This window comes from Vombatus ursinus, unplaced genomic scaffold (genome assembly GCF_900497805.2).
Source record: "Vombatus ursinus unplaced genomic scaffold, bare-nosed wombat genome assembly UNPS02000577.1, whole genome shotgun sequence".
NCBI lineage: Eukaryota > Metazoa > Chordata > Mammalia > Diprotodontia > Vombatidae > Vombatus > Vombatus ursinus.
Window position 1 is genome coordinate 24,717,972 of NW_020940355.1, and position 17,485 is coordinate 24,735,456.

Genomic DNA, 17,485 nt, shown 5'->3' on the forward strand with positions numbered 1-17,485 from the left:
ATATTCAGATTTCTTCATTTTAACCTGAGATTTCAATGTGAACTCTTAAAAGTAGAAGGTGAATGTCAGCAGGCAGCATGGTATAATAGAAAAAAAACTAAATTGAGTACCAGAAGACCGGGGCTAAATTCCCAATTCTCCCACTACAAGTCCTGAAATTTTGAGAAAATGGACCTTAATTTCCCTATCTGTAAAATGAAGAGATTGGACTAGGTGATGTCTCAAGTTCCTTCTTTTTCTAAAGTTGTATAAGTTTATGATAGCTGCTAAATGGCAGGAAGAAATCTATGGGAAAAGAAACTTTTTTTTAATCAAAAAGGAAAAAATTTAAAAGTATTAAAATATGTAAAACTTGATAGTTATAAAATGTTTTACAGTCATCATTACTAATTTTGACATAACAGCATGAAAAGTTGGTATGACATTTATTATTACAGAATTCTTCAGTCTCATTTCAATAGTAACAAACATTTATATCATGACAAGGAGTATGGTGTAGTGGTTAGAAGACAGCCTTGGACTCCTGTATTCAAATCCTGTTTCTGACACACATAACTCTGCACAAGTTATTTTCCCTGTCAATACTCCAGGCAACTCTTTCAGATGATAAATTCCAGGTTGGTTGCTGGTCTGCATTCGGAGATGAATTCAATGAAATCCATAAGCAGGACTCCCTGCAATTCTACTCTGTTCCCAGTCTCACTGGGTAATAGCATAATGGAGCTTTGAAACTTGCAGTCGATCGTGGAGTTACCCTACCTTCCCTGGAAACATTTTCACCAGATGTTTATGTTTACATCAGGTCATGCTGCATAGTAGAAAACTCAGACCTTGCCTTTTTTTTTTTCTTTTCTAAACTACACTCTACTTGTGAAAAAAGTATGGAGATGAGGAGAGCACAAAACTAAAAGTTTGGTTTATATTATCCAGACTTCTTCAGTCATATTGCTATACTTACTTGAGCAAAACACTAAGCTTTTAGTAAATGACATATTTGAACACAAGTTTTGTGAATAGTTGTAAAGCCATTTACTACTCTCCAAATCCTCTTTTTCCCCTAAATAAACTTTTATTATTCTTAACTTCACCTTCAACAACAACAACAACAAAAAAAAAACTTCAGCCTTTTTCTTATTGGTTGATTCTAAGAAATTTATGCATGTTCTTTCCAGAAGGTAGACTCTCCTTTTTTCCTTTCTATGTATGTCAAATAACTAGAGACAATTGTTAAAGGAAATCTCCCTTCGGGCCACACCATGATTGAGAGGACAAACTCAGGAAATAAGACAAAAGGAGTTTATTGTAGCACACCAAGGCAGGAGCATTGGGTAGGCCTGAATTCAAACTGCCCAGTACTTTTATAGACAGAAGTAAAAAACTTCCATATAAGGGAAAGACAATCTTGTATGGTACATATTTGCACCAATACATGGTACGCACGAGATGGAATTAGTGCAGGGGTGGGGAACCTGTGACCTTGAGGCTACATGTGGCCCTCTAGGTCCTCAAGGGTGGCCTGAAGGCCACAGGTTCCCCACCCCTGGAAGTGCCACCTCATCTCCTCTCCTATTACAGCATCATAGGAAGATGAAAGTAGTGCTAAGGAGTTGGCATTATTGCACATGTAGGCTGCCCCTTCCTGCAAGCTGGCTGGCACCTACCCCAAAGAACAGGCAAGGTAGAAAGATGGGATCAGTCTGACTGACTCAGCAGTAATGGCTGTCTCTGAACATCCTGAATGCAGTTGGACAGGTAAAGGACTTGGATCTCGAAGAGATGTAGTTCAGACGGCATACTTCACAATGAGTTGCACAGATGAAAAGGGCATTTAGATACATTTCTTTCCATTTACCCCCATCAGGCTAATCTTGGCTTACAGATATCAAAGTATTGAGAAGGTCTATTCTCTGGCAGTCATAGAGGGCTCTGGCTAGCTTTCCAACAGTGGCACCCTTGTTGCCTTCCCTCATCAGCCACTTCTGGATCATCTGGTAAACTTTTTCTTTCAGTCCATCTCGATCATAATCATGGTCGATTTCATCAATCTGGGATTCAGTGAAGCCCAACCTCCGGGCACATATTTTCCAAATCTTTCCAAGATTATCTCTTACTGGATCCAGATGTTTATCAAGCAGGCTAGTGGTATCTTCTATCAAAGGAAAAAGAAAAGCACCTAGGTATAATATTCCAAAAAACAAATTCCTATGCCTCCTAAAATTGATAATCATGCTTGGGTCAAGGGAGGGAGCTGGACAGTTGATCTCTGAAGTCCCTTACAGTTTAAATTTGGCATTTTATGATGCTAAGTGTGCTAAGGGTATAGAGTTTTATGTCAGAAGGGAGAAAGGAAATGCATTTTATTTCCAAAATCTCCCTTTGATCCAAGAAAGATTCTTGAAATGTACCCTCTCCTGGATATAGAGAGGAAGAAAAATGCTTTTACTTTTCTTCAAGCTATCCTGTACATATCTTGTTTGTATATGGTTGTTTGCATTTTGTCTCTCCCAATTAGACTGGGAGCTCCTCGAGAGGAAGGACTGTTTTTTGCCTTTCTTTGTCTCCCCACAGCACCTAGCACAGAGTAGGTGTTTCAAAATGCTGGCTGACTTGATTTGACTTCCTGACTTTTTCTTGTCTGCCTGACTGGATCTGACAGGCCTTAACCCTTACTGTCGTTCATTCTTTACCTCTTTATTCCTAGCTTGGCCACTCTCTTATTCAAAAGATGCATAGTAGAGTCAACCAAAGTTAGGAAAAGACATCTGTGTGCCCTAGATAAGGTTAAAAATCCCTACTTCCTATACAGGCATGCTTTGTTTATTGCGTTTCACAGATATGAAGGTTTGTGGCAATCCTGAATCAAGCAAATGTTTCGATGCCATTTTTACATGTGCTCACATCATGTCTTTGTGTCATACTTTGATAATTCTTGCAATATTTCAAATTTTTTCTTTATTATGTCTAGTGGTCCTTGATGTTACTATTGCAGTAGTTTTGGGGCACCACAAATCAGAAACTTAATTGATAAATGTTGTGTGTATTCTGACTGTTCCACTGACCGGCTGTTCCTGTCTCCCTCTCCTCAGGCTTCCCTATTCCCTGAACCGAAACAATATTGAAATTAGGCCAACTAATAAACCTACAATGGCCTTGAAGTGTTCAAGGGAAAGGAAGAGTCAATCGATGGAGCAAATGTCAGTGTTGTCATATTTTAAGAAACTGCCATGGCAATCTTCAGCAGCCACCACTCTGATGAGTCAGCAGACACCAACAATGAGGCAGGATGCTCCCCTAGCAAAAAGATTATCACTCACAAAAAGTTCAGATTTTTTAGCAGTAAAGTATTTTTTAATTAAGGTATGTACATTGGTTTGTTTTTTTAGATATAATACCATTGTACTACAGAATAGAACAGACAACAGAAGAATGAAATATAACTTTTATATGTACTGGGAAACAAAAAATTCTTCTAACTTGCTTTTTTGAGATATTTGCTTTATTGCAATGATCTGGAACTGAACACGCAATATCTCTGAGGTATGCCTGTATATGATGATACTACAGAGTCTTTGAGCCTTCACTCTAACATACCTGACCTGAATCCACAAAATAAATACGTTCCATAGAAAGTAGAACTGACATTAGCAACATATGCATTTAGAAAAAGGAATGAGAAAAAGTATCCCTTATTCTTCCCTCTCCTTGCCCCTTGTAATGTTGTGCTCTAAATGCCTGCCTACCTCTCCTTCCCCTAGTTCCAGCTCTGGAGTCAGTTATCATGGCAGAAGAATCCCCTCATGGACACATTTACTAGGGCCATACCCACTTTAGTGATGCATTCAGGGCAATGAACAGGCATTTTTAAATTTTAAAATACTATGCTGGATATTTCATTATATTTATTACCAGCCTACCATCACCATATGGCAAGAAAGAATCCAGCCCCAAGTCTTTTAAGCTCTAGGGATTCATTTTCTTTAGGAGATGAAAGATAGAGATGAAGACAATAATGTTGCCCTAAAAGATGTTTTGAGGACTAATTAGAAAATCCATTTGTAAAAAGTTAAGTTCTTTGTAACTAATAAACTGCTAAATATTCCGTAAGGCACAATATGTTCCTGGAGGCCTATGGCCACAAATGTATCCTTACTTCTAATTTTTTTCCCTTTGGTCTTGTTTTTTTCCTTATCAACAACTCCTCTTCCCTTCCCATCCCATGTAGTTTGTGTATTTCCTTATTCTTTCTTTCCTTTGGCTCTCACTTCCCCAAGTCCCCCAGTTTCATTTTGAACTGTCTATTCTGTCATTTCCTCCCACTAAGCAGTGAGTAACTATCTGCCACTACTCTTCCCCTTTTTTCCTCCCATCTCTCTTAATTCTTACTGAGCCAGAAAATGGCCCCTCTCAAGGGTATGAATACTATAAGGCTTCTAATAATCCCTTGGGATCTCTTTTGGATAGTCTTTTTTTTTTTTTGTAATGAATCCAGGTCCAGAACTTGTTCTGTTTCCTTTTTAGAATCTCTATTTAAAGAGGGTGCCTAGGCCAGTCATATCTCATTCCCCTCTAGGGAGCATTCTGACTACAATGTCTCATCTCTTCATCTGGAAGCTTCCTCTGGCCATGGAATTCATACATTGATCATATCCTCTGACTGGATGACTCCTCCCTGAACTTCTATTTAGGGAGCCAGGCCAGTCTCATTCCTCTCCAGGCTGCACTCTAGATTTCCTTTACCAATGCCCAGGAACCTTTATCTGCCTGTCCATCTTCCCCCGTTAGAATATAAATTCCTTGAGGGCAGGGATAATCTTTCTACTAGTGTTCCCAGTACTTAGCACAGTGCCTGTCACATATATGTTAAGTGCTTAATAAATACTTGTTGACTGATTGACTTTTGTCAACTTCATACAATCTGTGATGAGCCAAAAAATAGCGTTTTGAATGTCAAAGCACCTAATGCTATAAGTCAACCAGCACCCTATTTCTGTATTCCTAGAAGCTGGTCTGAATCTGAGCAGATGTCTGAAGAAGTCCTCTGCAAACCTACTTGAGTTAAAAAAAAAACAAAACCAAACACCTAGAACATCAGGTTAGTTTGGGGATTATTCTATGGTCTGGATACTACTTGGTGAAGGTCCAGTTTTTTAAGAACTTAGGCTTAAGGATACTAAATTGTTGGGTAGGCAGAAGAAAGGGGAGAGGAAAAGAAGGTGAGTATTAGAATTCCATCCCTCTTGAAAGAGAAAAAAAAAACATAAGTAATTGGGAAAAGATTTCTTCAAAGAGTTATTACCAAATATATGTAGATATTTGGATTCTGGCTCTTGTTGAATATTTGTAGATGTGTTTTCAACAGGCAGACTTCTGTCATCCAACACCATGTAATTGTTGTTTCCAATCTGAATGCCAGTACTGTTGACGAACTTGCATTTTATTGAGTCTTCTAAAAATTTACCAAGATTGGGGAGGTGAGGAGGGAGGGGAAAATGAACATAGTGAAATGAGTATAATTTTAAAGTAAGCGGAAAAGCACAACATGGGAAAATGTTAAGACTAGTTAAATCAATTTCTCATTCTGTATAACTCTCCCAAAACTCTCTACAAATACCCTGTAGCCAAGTTTCTCAGCCCAATTTCTGAGCAGTTAAGTTTCCTTTACCATCATCACCTTACTAATCATATCATTCTTAAAACAGATGTAGAAATAGTAAGGTAAAAGTTTGAAAAAGTCAGTAAAAACTTAGCTTTAGGTAATAATCGGCATGCTTACCCTGTGAATTTGAGTGAGCATCTAGTGATTATCAACATTTATCCTTGGTGTCCTGATTGAAAGTAATAAGGACAGTCCAATAGGATTATTCTTCAAAGTACATTTTGTTGTACTGTCTCTTTAGAACATCAGCTATGACAAATTCTCTTTATATTGACTAGGCATTTTGAAAAAGCTGAAATATAGGAAGTCTTCCACTCCTGTCATTTACAAATAAAAAAAACCGGAAGGAAGCTATCTTCTTAAATTTCTACAACCCTCTTAGAAACCAAAATATCTTTATGGGGCTGCTTTTAAAATTGTTATATCGGGGGCAGCTAGGTGGTGCAGTGAATAGAGTACCAGCCCTGCAGCCTCAGACCAAACACTTGACACTTATTAGCTGTGTGACCTTGGGCAAGTCATTTAACCCCAACTGCCTAAGCAAAATAAAATAAAATTGTTAGAAACCACTTTTAAGGATGGCAAAGTATTAAAGACAAAGAAAAAGAAATGTTTGAGTTTGAAAGCAGGATGGAAAATTGTTTCCAATAGGCCAAGTTGATTATAAAATAGATACTGTTTCAAAATCTCTGTAACTTGGCATGATTCAGAGAATTGTATAGCAAATAAACTCTTAGGCAATGTCTTATCAAAAAAAAAAAGCACTCAGAATACCACACACTTTAGCACATATGCAAATTAGAACTTGGAGTCCACTGTGATAGAGCTCTGATTGAAACTTTTTATCTTATAGAGTTGTTTGCAATTGTTAATGTCTTTTCTACATGACTCTGTTTTAAACCCCCTTACTGCTGCTATTTAAAAGTACAAAATACTTAATTGCAGCTCTGAGGAAATGGTTCTAAGTACAAAGGTTCTGAGATGTACAAATTAATGTTCATGTTGTTCTTTCAAAGATTACAGGAGGTGGAATATGAGAGGTACAATTGGGCGCCACTTAATGGAAGCCATCAAAATTTCTAAGGAAATACTGGCAAATATTTGATGAAAAATGAATATTACATTAGAACCAAATCACTTCTGAAGATAGTCAGGATCTGTTGTCAGCTCTATAATTGTTACCTAGGCCTGTTGTAGATACCGGAAACGAAGGAACAAAAGAGAAATTCTTTATCATGGATTCCATGCCTTTTTCTTGACCTGTATAATGATAAAAAAAAAAAAAATTAACTCTTATCCTCACCTTCAGTAAAGTGGGAAAATCTTGAATTTTCTAAAGTAGGGGTTCTACCGATCCAGTCTTTCTGGAGAACAACTTGGAACTCTTTCCAAAGGGCTATAAAATTGTGCATACCCTTTGATCCAGCAATACCACTGCTAGGTCTATATACCAGAGACGTAAAAAAGGAGGAAAGGGACCTATTTGTACAATAATATTTAATAGCAGCTCTTTTTGTGGTAGCTAAGAATTGGAAATCGAAGGGATGCCCATCAATTGGGGAATGGCTAAACAAGCTGTGGTATATGATTGTAATGGAATACTATTGTGTTAAAAGAAATGACCAGGATGATTTCAGAAAAAACTTGGGAGGACTTATATGAACTGATGCATAGTGAAGTGAACAGAACCAGGAGAATGTTGTACACAGTAACGGCAATATTGTTCAATAAAGAACTGTGAATGATTTAGCTATTCTCAGCAATGCAACGATCCAAGATGATCCGAAAGGACCAATGATGAAGCATACTATCTGCCTTCAGAGGAAAAACTGATATTTATTGAATATAGACTGAAGCATGCTATTTTTTACTTTCTTTCATTTTTTTCTTTATTCTAGTTTTCTTGTACAAGATGACTAATGTGGAAATGTTTTACATAATTGCATGTGTATAATCTATACCTGAATGTTTATCATCTCAGGGAGGGAGGGAAGAGGGGATAGAATTTGGAACCCAACACTTTAAATAAAAATGTTTAAAAATTGGGGGCATCTAGGTGGTGCAGTAGATAGAGCACCAGCCCTGGAGTCAGGAATACCTGAGTTCAAATCCAGCCTTTGACAGTTGACACTTGCTAGCTGTGTGACCCTGGGCAAGTCACTTAACCCCATTGGCTAGTCAAAAAAAAAAAGTTAAAAATTGGGGAGAAAAAAAAAGAGAAAAACAGAAAAAAAAATAAAGTAGGGGTTCTTAACCTTTTTTATGTGTTATGGATCCCTTTGGCAGTCCAGTAGAGCCTATGGACCTCTTAACAGAATAATTCTATTAAATGTACAAAATAAAATACATAGAATTACAAAGGAAACTAGTTACATTGAAATTACTGTTATTGCTATTGTTCAGTTATTTTTAGTCCTATTTGACTCTTTGTGACCCCATTTGGAGTTTTCTTGGCAAAGATACTGGAATGGTTTGCTATTTCCTTCTCCAGTTCATTTTACAGGTGAGGAAGTGAGACAAACAGGATTAAGTGATTTGCTCAGGGTCATACAGCTAATTAAGTGTATGAGGTCAGATTTGAACTCAGGAAGATGATTCTTCTTGACTTCAGGCTGGGTACTCTATCCACTGTGCCTAGATGCCCTATATTGAAATACAGTTATTAAAATATATTTTAAAAAGCAAATAAGTTAAGGGACCCTAGATTAAGAGCCCTTGCTTAACAAATGTTTCTTGGACCAAAATCCAATTTTCCTCACCCTAAGTAATCAGTTCAGGATTCCATACACTTGGCATTTGCCAAATGTTAAAAAGACAACTGCTACCCCATGTGCATATTAGCCACAATAGAATCAGTGTCAACTTTACTTTCAGGAAACTACTAGATATAGGAAAGAAACAGATAAAAGAGTCCAAATCAAAAAGGTAGATTGATTACCTATTGTACTGAATGGGAGAGTTGACATGTTTGCTCCTGTGGTAGACTCAGGCACAGATATTTTAAAGGGGGTGGATACAGTGCTTAGATTTAGTCCATAGATATTGTTTGTTTTTGGATATGTTGACCTCGGTACAAAGACTTGATGGTTATTCAACGGTGGTACTTGTAGAGGGGTAGATGACTCTACTGGTTGCTGTAATAGATTGCTGTGATTGTTTGCATTGGGAGGATAAGAGCCCCTCCCAGAAATGAAAATATTCTGATAAAACCCATGCTTCTGAGGCTGAGCAGACCCTGCTGTGAAAGGGTCATAGGAGACTCTTCGTCTCCTTTCTTCTTCTCTTTTAGCTGCAACAGATCTAGACTGACTACTTGTCAGCTTATCCATCCGGCTGCCAAAGAGATGGTAGTTTGCTTCTTCCTGTAGCTTGCTTTGTAGGCTGGGTACCTCAGGAGAGGCCTCACTCTCCACTGGTTGGTTCTCAGGGTAGGGAGCAAACAAGGACTCATCGATACAACCAGTCCTGAGTTCCTGGGAGCTGTGGAGTGAATTGGGCTGTTCTGTAGTATGGAAAGAAATAAAAGTATTAAATGAAAGCATCCCTTGATACATTTTTTAAAAATATGGTATATCTTAACAATGGCATAAATAATAACTGATATTTACACAAAACTTTAAAGTTTATTTGAAAACGCTCTACATACATTATCTCAGATGAATCTCACCATCATTATGTCAGTGAACATTACCAAAACATCACGGAAAAATTTGAAAACAATTACAAGAAATCTATGAGCCTCTTCTTTCCCTTAGGAGTTAGAGAGATAATAAATGATAATTCATAGGCAGGAGGAAGGGTACAATATAAAGAGACATCTAGAAATAAAAGTGCCCCAGTTAAGGGAGAAATGGCTAAGAATTACTTCTACTAATCATGATAAGAGAAAGGAGGAAGCTTACCTTAATTATTGAAAAAGGACATATTGAAAGGAAAGAGAGGAAAAAGTTGTGCTGAACTTTATATTGTCATGGTAAAGCTGAAACTTCTTATGATAAAACTCAATGATATAGGTTAAAAGTTCCTTTTTATCACCATCAGTAACTGATAATGAAAAATCTTTTCACCCATTGTTCTAAATAAATATTGCAATGTTGCACCTAGATCACTTATCCTCCTTGTAAATCCACTTCACAAGCATTTCTATGACCATTCCTTTCTGTGCCATCCCTTCGGGAATAGTGTCAGGAGAATTATCCTGTCCACGTTCCTGAAGAGTAGGAAGTCCATATTTTTTGTCACCCAACAGTTAAGCATGTAGGAAGAGGAGTTGTGATGAAAACATGTGGCCAAGGTCTGTGGATGCTATGCTATGGGAACACTCTCTTGGAGCCAGTCCCAAACTATGAAGGGGTGTTTATTCCACTGGCTCCATTACCCTGGCTGTCAGAGGTTGGGGAGGCTCTGACAAATGGGAAGCTGATTTCAGCTCATTCCACTCCCTAACACCACAATTCTAAGAAGCAGCAGTGATGATAGGAAGGAAACAGGAAGTTTAAACACTTATCATCTATGCCATTTATTTGGCATTCAATCACATTCCGCTTCTGATAACTCTTATGTTTTTACTTAAGGTTTTGTGTATATATTTTGACTCCCCAAGAAGATTACAAAGTCTTTGAGGGCCCAGAACAACTATTACATTTCTTTGTATCCTGCCCGAGAGCTGTTTTACCAATAGTAAATTCTCAATAGATGTCTGTTAAATGAATGAATGAAAATACAAATGAAGTGACTTGCAGGTATCCTGGAAGTTACCTGAATTTGTTCTGCTTGGGGGCACTGGTACCGAATCAATCTGGAGGGACTGCATCTTTTTCACTACTTCATTTGGAGCAGGATATGCTTTCTATAGAAAAAGCCAAAAACAAAAAGCAATGCTTTTGCAAGCAGCAACTATAATCCAGTTGTGGAAAACACAAAATCATATGAATTATGACATTTGCAGTCTGAGATGGGAGAGACCTTTGCCATCATCTAGTCTAACCCATTTCTGAGTAAGAATACCATTTACAACATCTCCAACAAATTATTATCCAGTCTTTGCTAAAAGACTTCTAGTGATAGACAGTCCACAGCCTCCCAAGGCAGCCTGTTATATTTATGGAGAGTTCAAATTGTCAGGTTTTTCCTTACATTATGCCTAAATGTGCTCATGTGCTCCTAGCTCAGCCTCTCATAACCAAGCAGAACAAATCTAACCTCTCTTCCCCATGACTTCTTCAGATACATAAGATCATAGGATGATAGATTCAGAGCTGGAAAGGACTTGAGAAGTCATGTAGTCCGACTCCCTCATTTTAAAAATGAGGAAACTGAGACCCAGAGATGTTGTGAATTGACCAAAGTCACACAGGTAGTAAGTGACATAGTCAGCATTTGAACCCAGGTCCTCTGCCTTCAAATTAAAACATCTTTAACATATCTAACATGTCACCTCTAAGTCTTCTCTTCCCTAGGCTAAGAATTCCCATTTCTTTTGACCATTTCTCATATAACATGATCTCAAGGACCTTCACCATCCTCTGGATGACTTCACATTTGTCACCCAGAAATGAACACAATACTCCAGGGTTTGGTCTGACCCAGCCCTGAGGCAGGGCTGTTACCTGCCTCATTCTGGACTACTTATCTTTTCATGTAATCTAAGACTTCAATTGTTTTCTTGGCCACTACCATTCCACTACTGATTTATATTAAGCATACAGTCCATAACTTCCTTACCCCGGATATTTTTCACAATCAGTTACATGATGCCTAATTAGTACTTATAAAGTTGATTTTTTTTAATCCCAGGCTAAGACTTTACATTCATCTCTATTAAATTTCACCATATTCTATTTAGTCCATTGTTTTAAACTGTCAAGATGCTTTTGGATCTTGATTTGGTCATTCAACATGTTAGCTAGGCCTTCCATTTATTTCTGTGTTACTTACAGACATGGTAAGTGTGTCATTTATGTCTTCATCCAAGTCACTGATAAAAATGTTAAATAGTATGGGAGCCAAGGAACCATCCCTGGATATTCTAATAAAGATCTCTTTCCAAGTTGACATTGAACCTCAAATAATAATAATGATAACAGCTCACATTTATGTGGCATTTTAAGATTTGCAAAGTGTTTTCCTCATAACAACTTTGTGAGATAGGTCGGGAAATGTTATTTTCTCCATTTTACAGATAAGAAAACTGGCACATAAAAGAATAAATGACTTACCCAGGTTCACCTGGCTAGTAAATGTCAGAGTAGGAAGTTGAACCCAAGTACCCTAACTCCGAGTTCAGTCCTCTCTCCACTACATCATACAACCTCATCTTACAGTACTTATTGGCAGTTCAGCATGTTCTGAATCCAGCTAACTATGCTATCCTCTAGTCCACTTCTTTCCATATTCTCCGTAAAGATAGCATGAGAAATTTTGTAAGTACTTTGCTGACATCTAGAGAAACTGTATTTATAGCATTCCTCTGACGTTAAAAATCCCATCAAAAAATGAAGGTTGGTCTGATGTGACTCAATTCCTTTTTTTCTTTGTTTTTTTTTTTTTTGGTGAGGCAATTGGGGTTAAGTGACTTGCCCAGGGTCACACAGCTAGTAAGTGTCAAGTGTCTGAGGTTGGATTTGAACTCAGGTCCTCCTGACTCCAGGGCTCATGCTCTATCCACTGCGCCACCTGGCTGCTCCCGTATGATTCTATTCTTGATGAAGCCATACTGATAACTATCTGTGATCACTGCTTCCTTTTCTAGATGTTCACTAACTGTAACTTCAGTAAGAATAGTCTAAAATTTTGTCAGGAATTGAAGTCAAGCTCTTTGGTCTATAATTTGCAGACTATTCTCTTCCCTTTTTTGAAAATTGGGACAGCATTTGTCCTTCTTTAGGCCTGAGTACCTCTTCTGTTCTCCACCATCTTTCAGAGATCACTGAGTATGGTTCAGCCATTACAGCTACTAGTTCTTTCAGTACCCAAGGATCTAGTTCACCTTGGTCTGGTGACAAATTCATCAAGAACAACTAGACGATTTCTTATTGTCCCTCTACTTATCTTGAGTTTCAACTCTCTATTAGCTATTTTTCATTCTATCCTTTCTAGTCCAAAGATCATTCTGTAGGACAGAGAGAAAACAGAAACAGAGCAAAAGTTGTGTGATTCTTCCTACTCTTAGTTTTCCCTTTCCATTTTTATTATTCAATCCACCCTGACCTGAGGAGTCCTCATTCCTTCTTTGATCCTCTTTTCCCCATGTAGAAAAAAAAAAGCCTTTTGCTTTTTAGCATAAAAAAAATTAATCACTTTGTAAAAGAAAAACAAATGAAAACTCAGCAGCTAATGTTCATTTTTGTGGCCACCAAGATGAAGTTCTTGGAAAAACCACAGAAACAGTAATGCTGTGCCTCCCTGTTGTTTATGTTTAAGCATTCAAATATGTGACATAAATTTCCATTTTTGAGCATCCACTACTCTACTTACTTTTAAATTCTTCACATCTTCTTCCACCTTTTCTTCAAATTGTTCAATGTAGAAAGGTCTGAATTCTTGGTCGATTTCTGTGAAAAAAATTTTTTTTACAGTTTTAACATTTTTTAGCACAAAAGTAAAAATGTCTTTATAAAGTAAAATGACCCTGGAGTCATTTAGCTATGAGAAATAGCAAAGAAAAAAAAAGGAAATAGTTTCTTAATAAAAAAAATTAATAATAAAGTTGCTAATAGGCTAGGCAGGAAGTACAGCATGCTAGAAGGCTCTAAGAAGCAAAGGATCTTGGGTTGCTATAGTATTTCCCAGCTTCCCCTTCATAGACCAGAGTAGACTGATTCAGCACTCCTTATTTTGATTTACCACTTCAAGTGGGTTGGGAACTGTGGAACCTTGATGGTGAAGCATCACCAATGGCATAAATTTGAGTCTAGAATGCACAAGATGACAATGTTCAATGTACAAAGGCAAAGAGAGAGAGGATTAAGAGTCCTAGGTGGACAAGTGACAAGGGAAGTCACTTAGGCTCAGGGTATCTTTGACTCTTCCCTCTTTTTCACTAATTAGTTGCTAAGTCTTGTGAATCCACCCCTCTCCCTCCAATTTTTCTTGGATCCATTCTCTCTTTTTTATTCTCCCTGAAATGACTTTCCCTTCCTTAGGGTGCTCCTTGACTCAATCTCTCCCTTTTCCAACTCATCTTTCTCTAGCTGCCAAATAAAATTCTCATTATTGTATTGCTTTGATCATTACCAGTTGTCTACTCAAAACCTTTACTGGCTTTTCATTGCTTACTAATTAAAACCAATATTCCTCATCCTGCCATTCATTAGTGTTCATCACTGTAAAACATTTCATCAATGTTGTCCTCTTTACAATTGAGTTGTTAATCTTTACAAAGTGAAATGCTCCTAAAGAGTGATTAGAAAAAGCAATAAAATGAAATAGTTCTTTGATAAAGAGAATTAATAAGAAAGCTGATAACAGGCTAGACAGGAAGTACAACATCCCAAGAATCTCTCGGAAGCAAAGGATCTTATGTAGCCTCTGGCCTCAGACATTTATTTGATGTGTAACCCTGGGCAAGTCGCTTAACCTGTTTGTCTCAGTTTCCTCATCTATAAAATGGGAATAATAATAGCTCCTACCTTCCAGGGATGTTATGAGGATTTAATGAGATAATAGTTGTAAAGCACTTAGCATAGTGCCTGGCACATATTACAAACTATATAAATGTTAGCATTTATTATTATTATTATTATTAGATATTCTCTACAATCTAGCTCCTCTTTTCTGCCAAACAGGACTACTCACTGTCTTTAGTTTTCCCCCTGCTCTCTCCCATTTCCCTGCCTTTGGTCATTCTCATTTGCCTCCCTGCTTCCTCTCCTTTTGAAAGCTTCCCTTTCTTCATGTTGTAACTCAGGTACCACTTTCTCAAGGAAGCCATCTCTGATTCTCTCCCCACTCTCCTCTACCCCCCAACAAGTGAAAGTGAACTCTTTTCAAATTTATCACAGAACTCTGGAACTCTCATACTCCCTGTATCATAGCTTCTGTGTATATGTCTCTCCCACCCCTCATTAGGTACTATGTTCCTTGAGGTCTGGTACTACGCCATTTTGCATCCTTGGGGAAAGGGCAATCATTTCAGCTCCTTCCCTGCTCCTCTCTTTTATGCGTATACTTGTTCTAAAGTAAACACACCCATACACAATACAATGCAAATATGAGATTTGCCAATAAGCCTGGTCCTATAAAGCCTGCACAGAGTATATTAACTGGTTCAGAACACCTTCAAAGAATTTTAATTGGCCTTGGCCTCTTGGCTTTCTTGGGAGGGCCTCCACTCATGAACTGACTTCTTTGTTGATGGTGTTGGGCAAGGGACAGTGCTATAAAGGGGAAAGGCTTTGGTCTGAAAGTCCTGAAGCCCAGTCCAATACTAATCTTTGCAGCTAGCCCATCACTGATGCCCAGAGAAGCAAGAAGTTGGATGCTACTGTCTTTAGTGTTTCAAAAAGTCAAGAAAGCAGACGTCCTGAACTCCCAGACCTTGGGTGTCTTGCTCTCTTGACCTTCTGAAACTCACAAAGGTCACAGCCCCCAACTTCCTTCACCTAAAATGAAAAAGAACAAATACCACATCAGGCAAAGAACTCAAACCTATATTCCTAGGCCACTGGGGGGTGGGGGGGAGAGAGAGAGGGAGAGAGAGAGAGAGAGAGAGAGAGAGAGAGAGAGAGAGAGAGAGAGAGAGAGAGCGCCTAAGGCCTCTCCTCTTACAGCATTGTCTCCCACCTAATATCATAGGAGTCAAAGCAAGATCAGAACTCCAACTGAGAGAGCAGGAGGCTGAGGCCATCTGAGGCTTTTTAAAAATGGTCCCAGTTCTACAACTGCATCCAATTAAATAAGCTACTGCCCACCATGTCGTTAGCAGATAAAAATCAGTCACAGAATGTTTATGTATGCTCCACAGTATCTCAGAGCACGTCAATTATACATCTTTGTGACTTTCTGGAAGCAGGAGCTCCAGCCCCTTTCTTGGGCAATTATATCAACTGAGCACACTGATGTACACTGTGTGCTGACTTATAAGGACTACACTTACTAGCCTGTCACTTGTCATACAAATGTTAAAGAAACTAGAAGAGGAAAGAGAGACAAAGGATAGAAACAAAATATTTGGCTTTGTTGTGAGTGCTTTGAAAAAAAAAAGCTCTTGAAAAGATCTGGAAAATCAATTTGAAACTACCTCGAATTTAGGACTTGATTTTCTAAGCTCCTATCAGCAGCATCCCTGAAAATCTTTATATAGGGTATAGCTCAGGTTCATAAATATCTTACCACTAAAGGTTGGTCGTTCATCTGGATTCCCATTCCAGCAGCGTACCATGAGGTTAATAATCTCCTTTGGACACTTTTCAGCAATTTCTCCCACATTTGGTCTGTTTCCATTTCCAACACATGTTATTATCTGCCGTTCACAAATAGCATCTGAAAGGCAAAGATAAGTTTCATCACTGCTCTTCTTCTTTCTCCAATCTCCTTTCATAAAAGTGCTCTGCAGCAAAAGGAAAATATGTAAACAAAGTTTTTACCTTTATACTAGGGATTACTTTTAGTGTTTGCAATGGGTATAACTGTTAAGAGAGACAGAAGAGACTCTTTTGTCTTGTTTTTTTTGGTGAGGCAAGTGGGGTTAAGTGACTTGCCCAGGGTCACACAGCTAGTAAGTATCAAGTGTCTGAGGTTGGATTTGAATTCAGGTCCTCCTGAATCCAAGGCTGACATCTATCCACTGCGCCACCTAGCTGCCCCAGAAGAGATTCTTTTAACATAGAGTATCCCTTAGTTGTAAGGGATTTCATAGGTCATCTAGTCAGCGGATGAGATCCCTGAAGGCTTCCAGCCCCCAGCTACACAATTATCACTTGTCTTTCCTTCTAAGTCCCTCAAAATTTAGCTGGGAGCAATGGTTTGTGGAATCTCTATAACACCAACATTTTATTTCATATTCCAACCTTTCTCAACTTTCAAGGGACTCTTTCACATTCTTTACCTGGCTTATCAGCCTATTCCTAAACCTCCACCCTCCTCCTTAGTAATTTCAATATTTACACTAATGACCCTTCCAACACTCTACCTTCGTGAGATTCATCAATCTCTTACCACCTCCACTCCATTACCTCCTAAAGCTGCCCATTCTGCTTCTAAGTAATTGTTTTCCTTACATGAGGGCCATTTAACATTGACCCATTGCACCTAGTTTTGCTCTATGAGGCTAAGGAACACAAATCTGATCCTTCTTTCACATGACAAGCCTTTAAATACCGGAAGATGGCAATCACGTGCTTCTGCATCTTCTTTTTACCCCCGGCCCTAGGGTGAAGATTCCCCATTCTCCAACCAATCCTCATATGGCATGAGCTTGTGCCCCTTCACTATCCTTCAATCTCCTCTGAATGTTTTCTAGTTTATCAATGACCTTCCCAAAGTATGGTTTCTAGAACTGAACACAATATTCCAGTTGTGGGCTGACCAGCATAGAGTGGGCCTAGGACCTCTTTTTCCTTGATACTATGTCTCAAAAGTGCAGCATAAGATAATGTTAGCTTTTTTGTTTTACTATAATTACTAAAATCTCCAAATCTTTTTGAGAGGAACTGCTGCGTAGTCTTGCCTCCCCCATCTTGTACATGTTAAGTCATTTTTGGAAACTTAAAAAACAAAACAAAACATGCCCTTAGCTTGTTCTACTTAGCTGTTGTTTAGTTATTCAGTCGTGTCCAACTCTTTGTGACTCCATGGACCAGAGCACACCAGGCCCTTCTATCCTTCATA

At 38.3% G+C, this 17,485-nt stretch overlaps 1 protein-coding gene across 5 annotated transcripts in view; it reads right to left on the minus strand.

The window, feature by feature from the left end:
• Positions 1-408: 408 nt before the first annotated feature.
• Positions 409-17,485, minus strand: part of RIPK1 (receptor interacting serine/threonine kinase 1) — a 50,596-nt gene continuing 33,519 nt past the window's right edge. For all 5 annotated transcript variants that reach the window (XM_027841098.1, XM_027840935.1, XM_027841164.1 and 2 more), the window contains 7 exons: positions 15,989-16,138; positions 13,133-13,209; positions 10,415-10,505; positions 8,595-9,158; positions 6,839-6,916; positions 5,297-5,446; positions 409-2,149 (listed from right to left, as the gene is read on the minus strand). In XM_027841098.1, the coding sequence (XP_027696899.1) occupies positions 1,863-2,149; positions 5,297-5,446; positions 6,839-6,916; positions 8,595-9,158; positions 10,415-10,505; positions 13,133-13,209; positions 15,989-16,138 (1,397 nt within the window). In that variant the 3' untranslated portion in view covers positions 409-1,862. The remainder of the gene's footprint in view (positions 2,150-5,296; positions 5,447-6,838; positions 6,917-8,594; positions 9,159-10,414; positions 10,506-13,132; positions 13,210-15,988; positions 16,139-17,485) is intronic.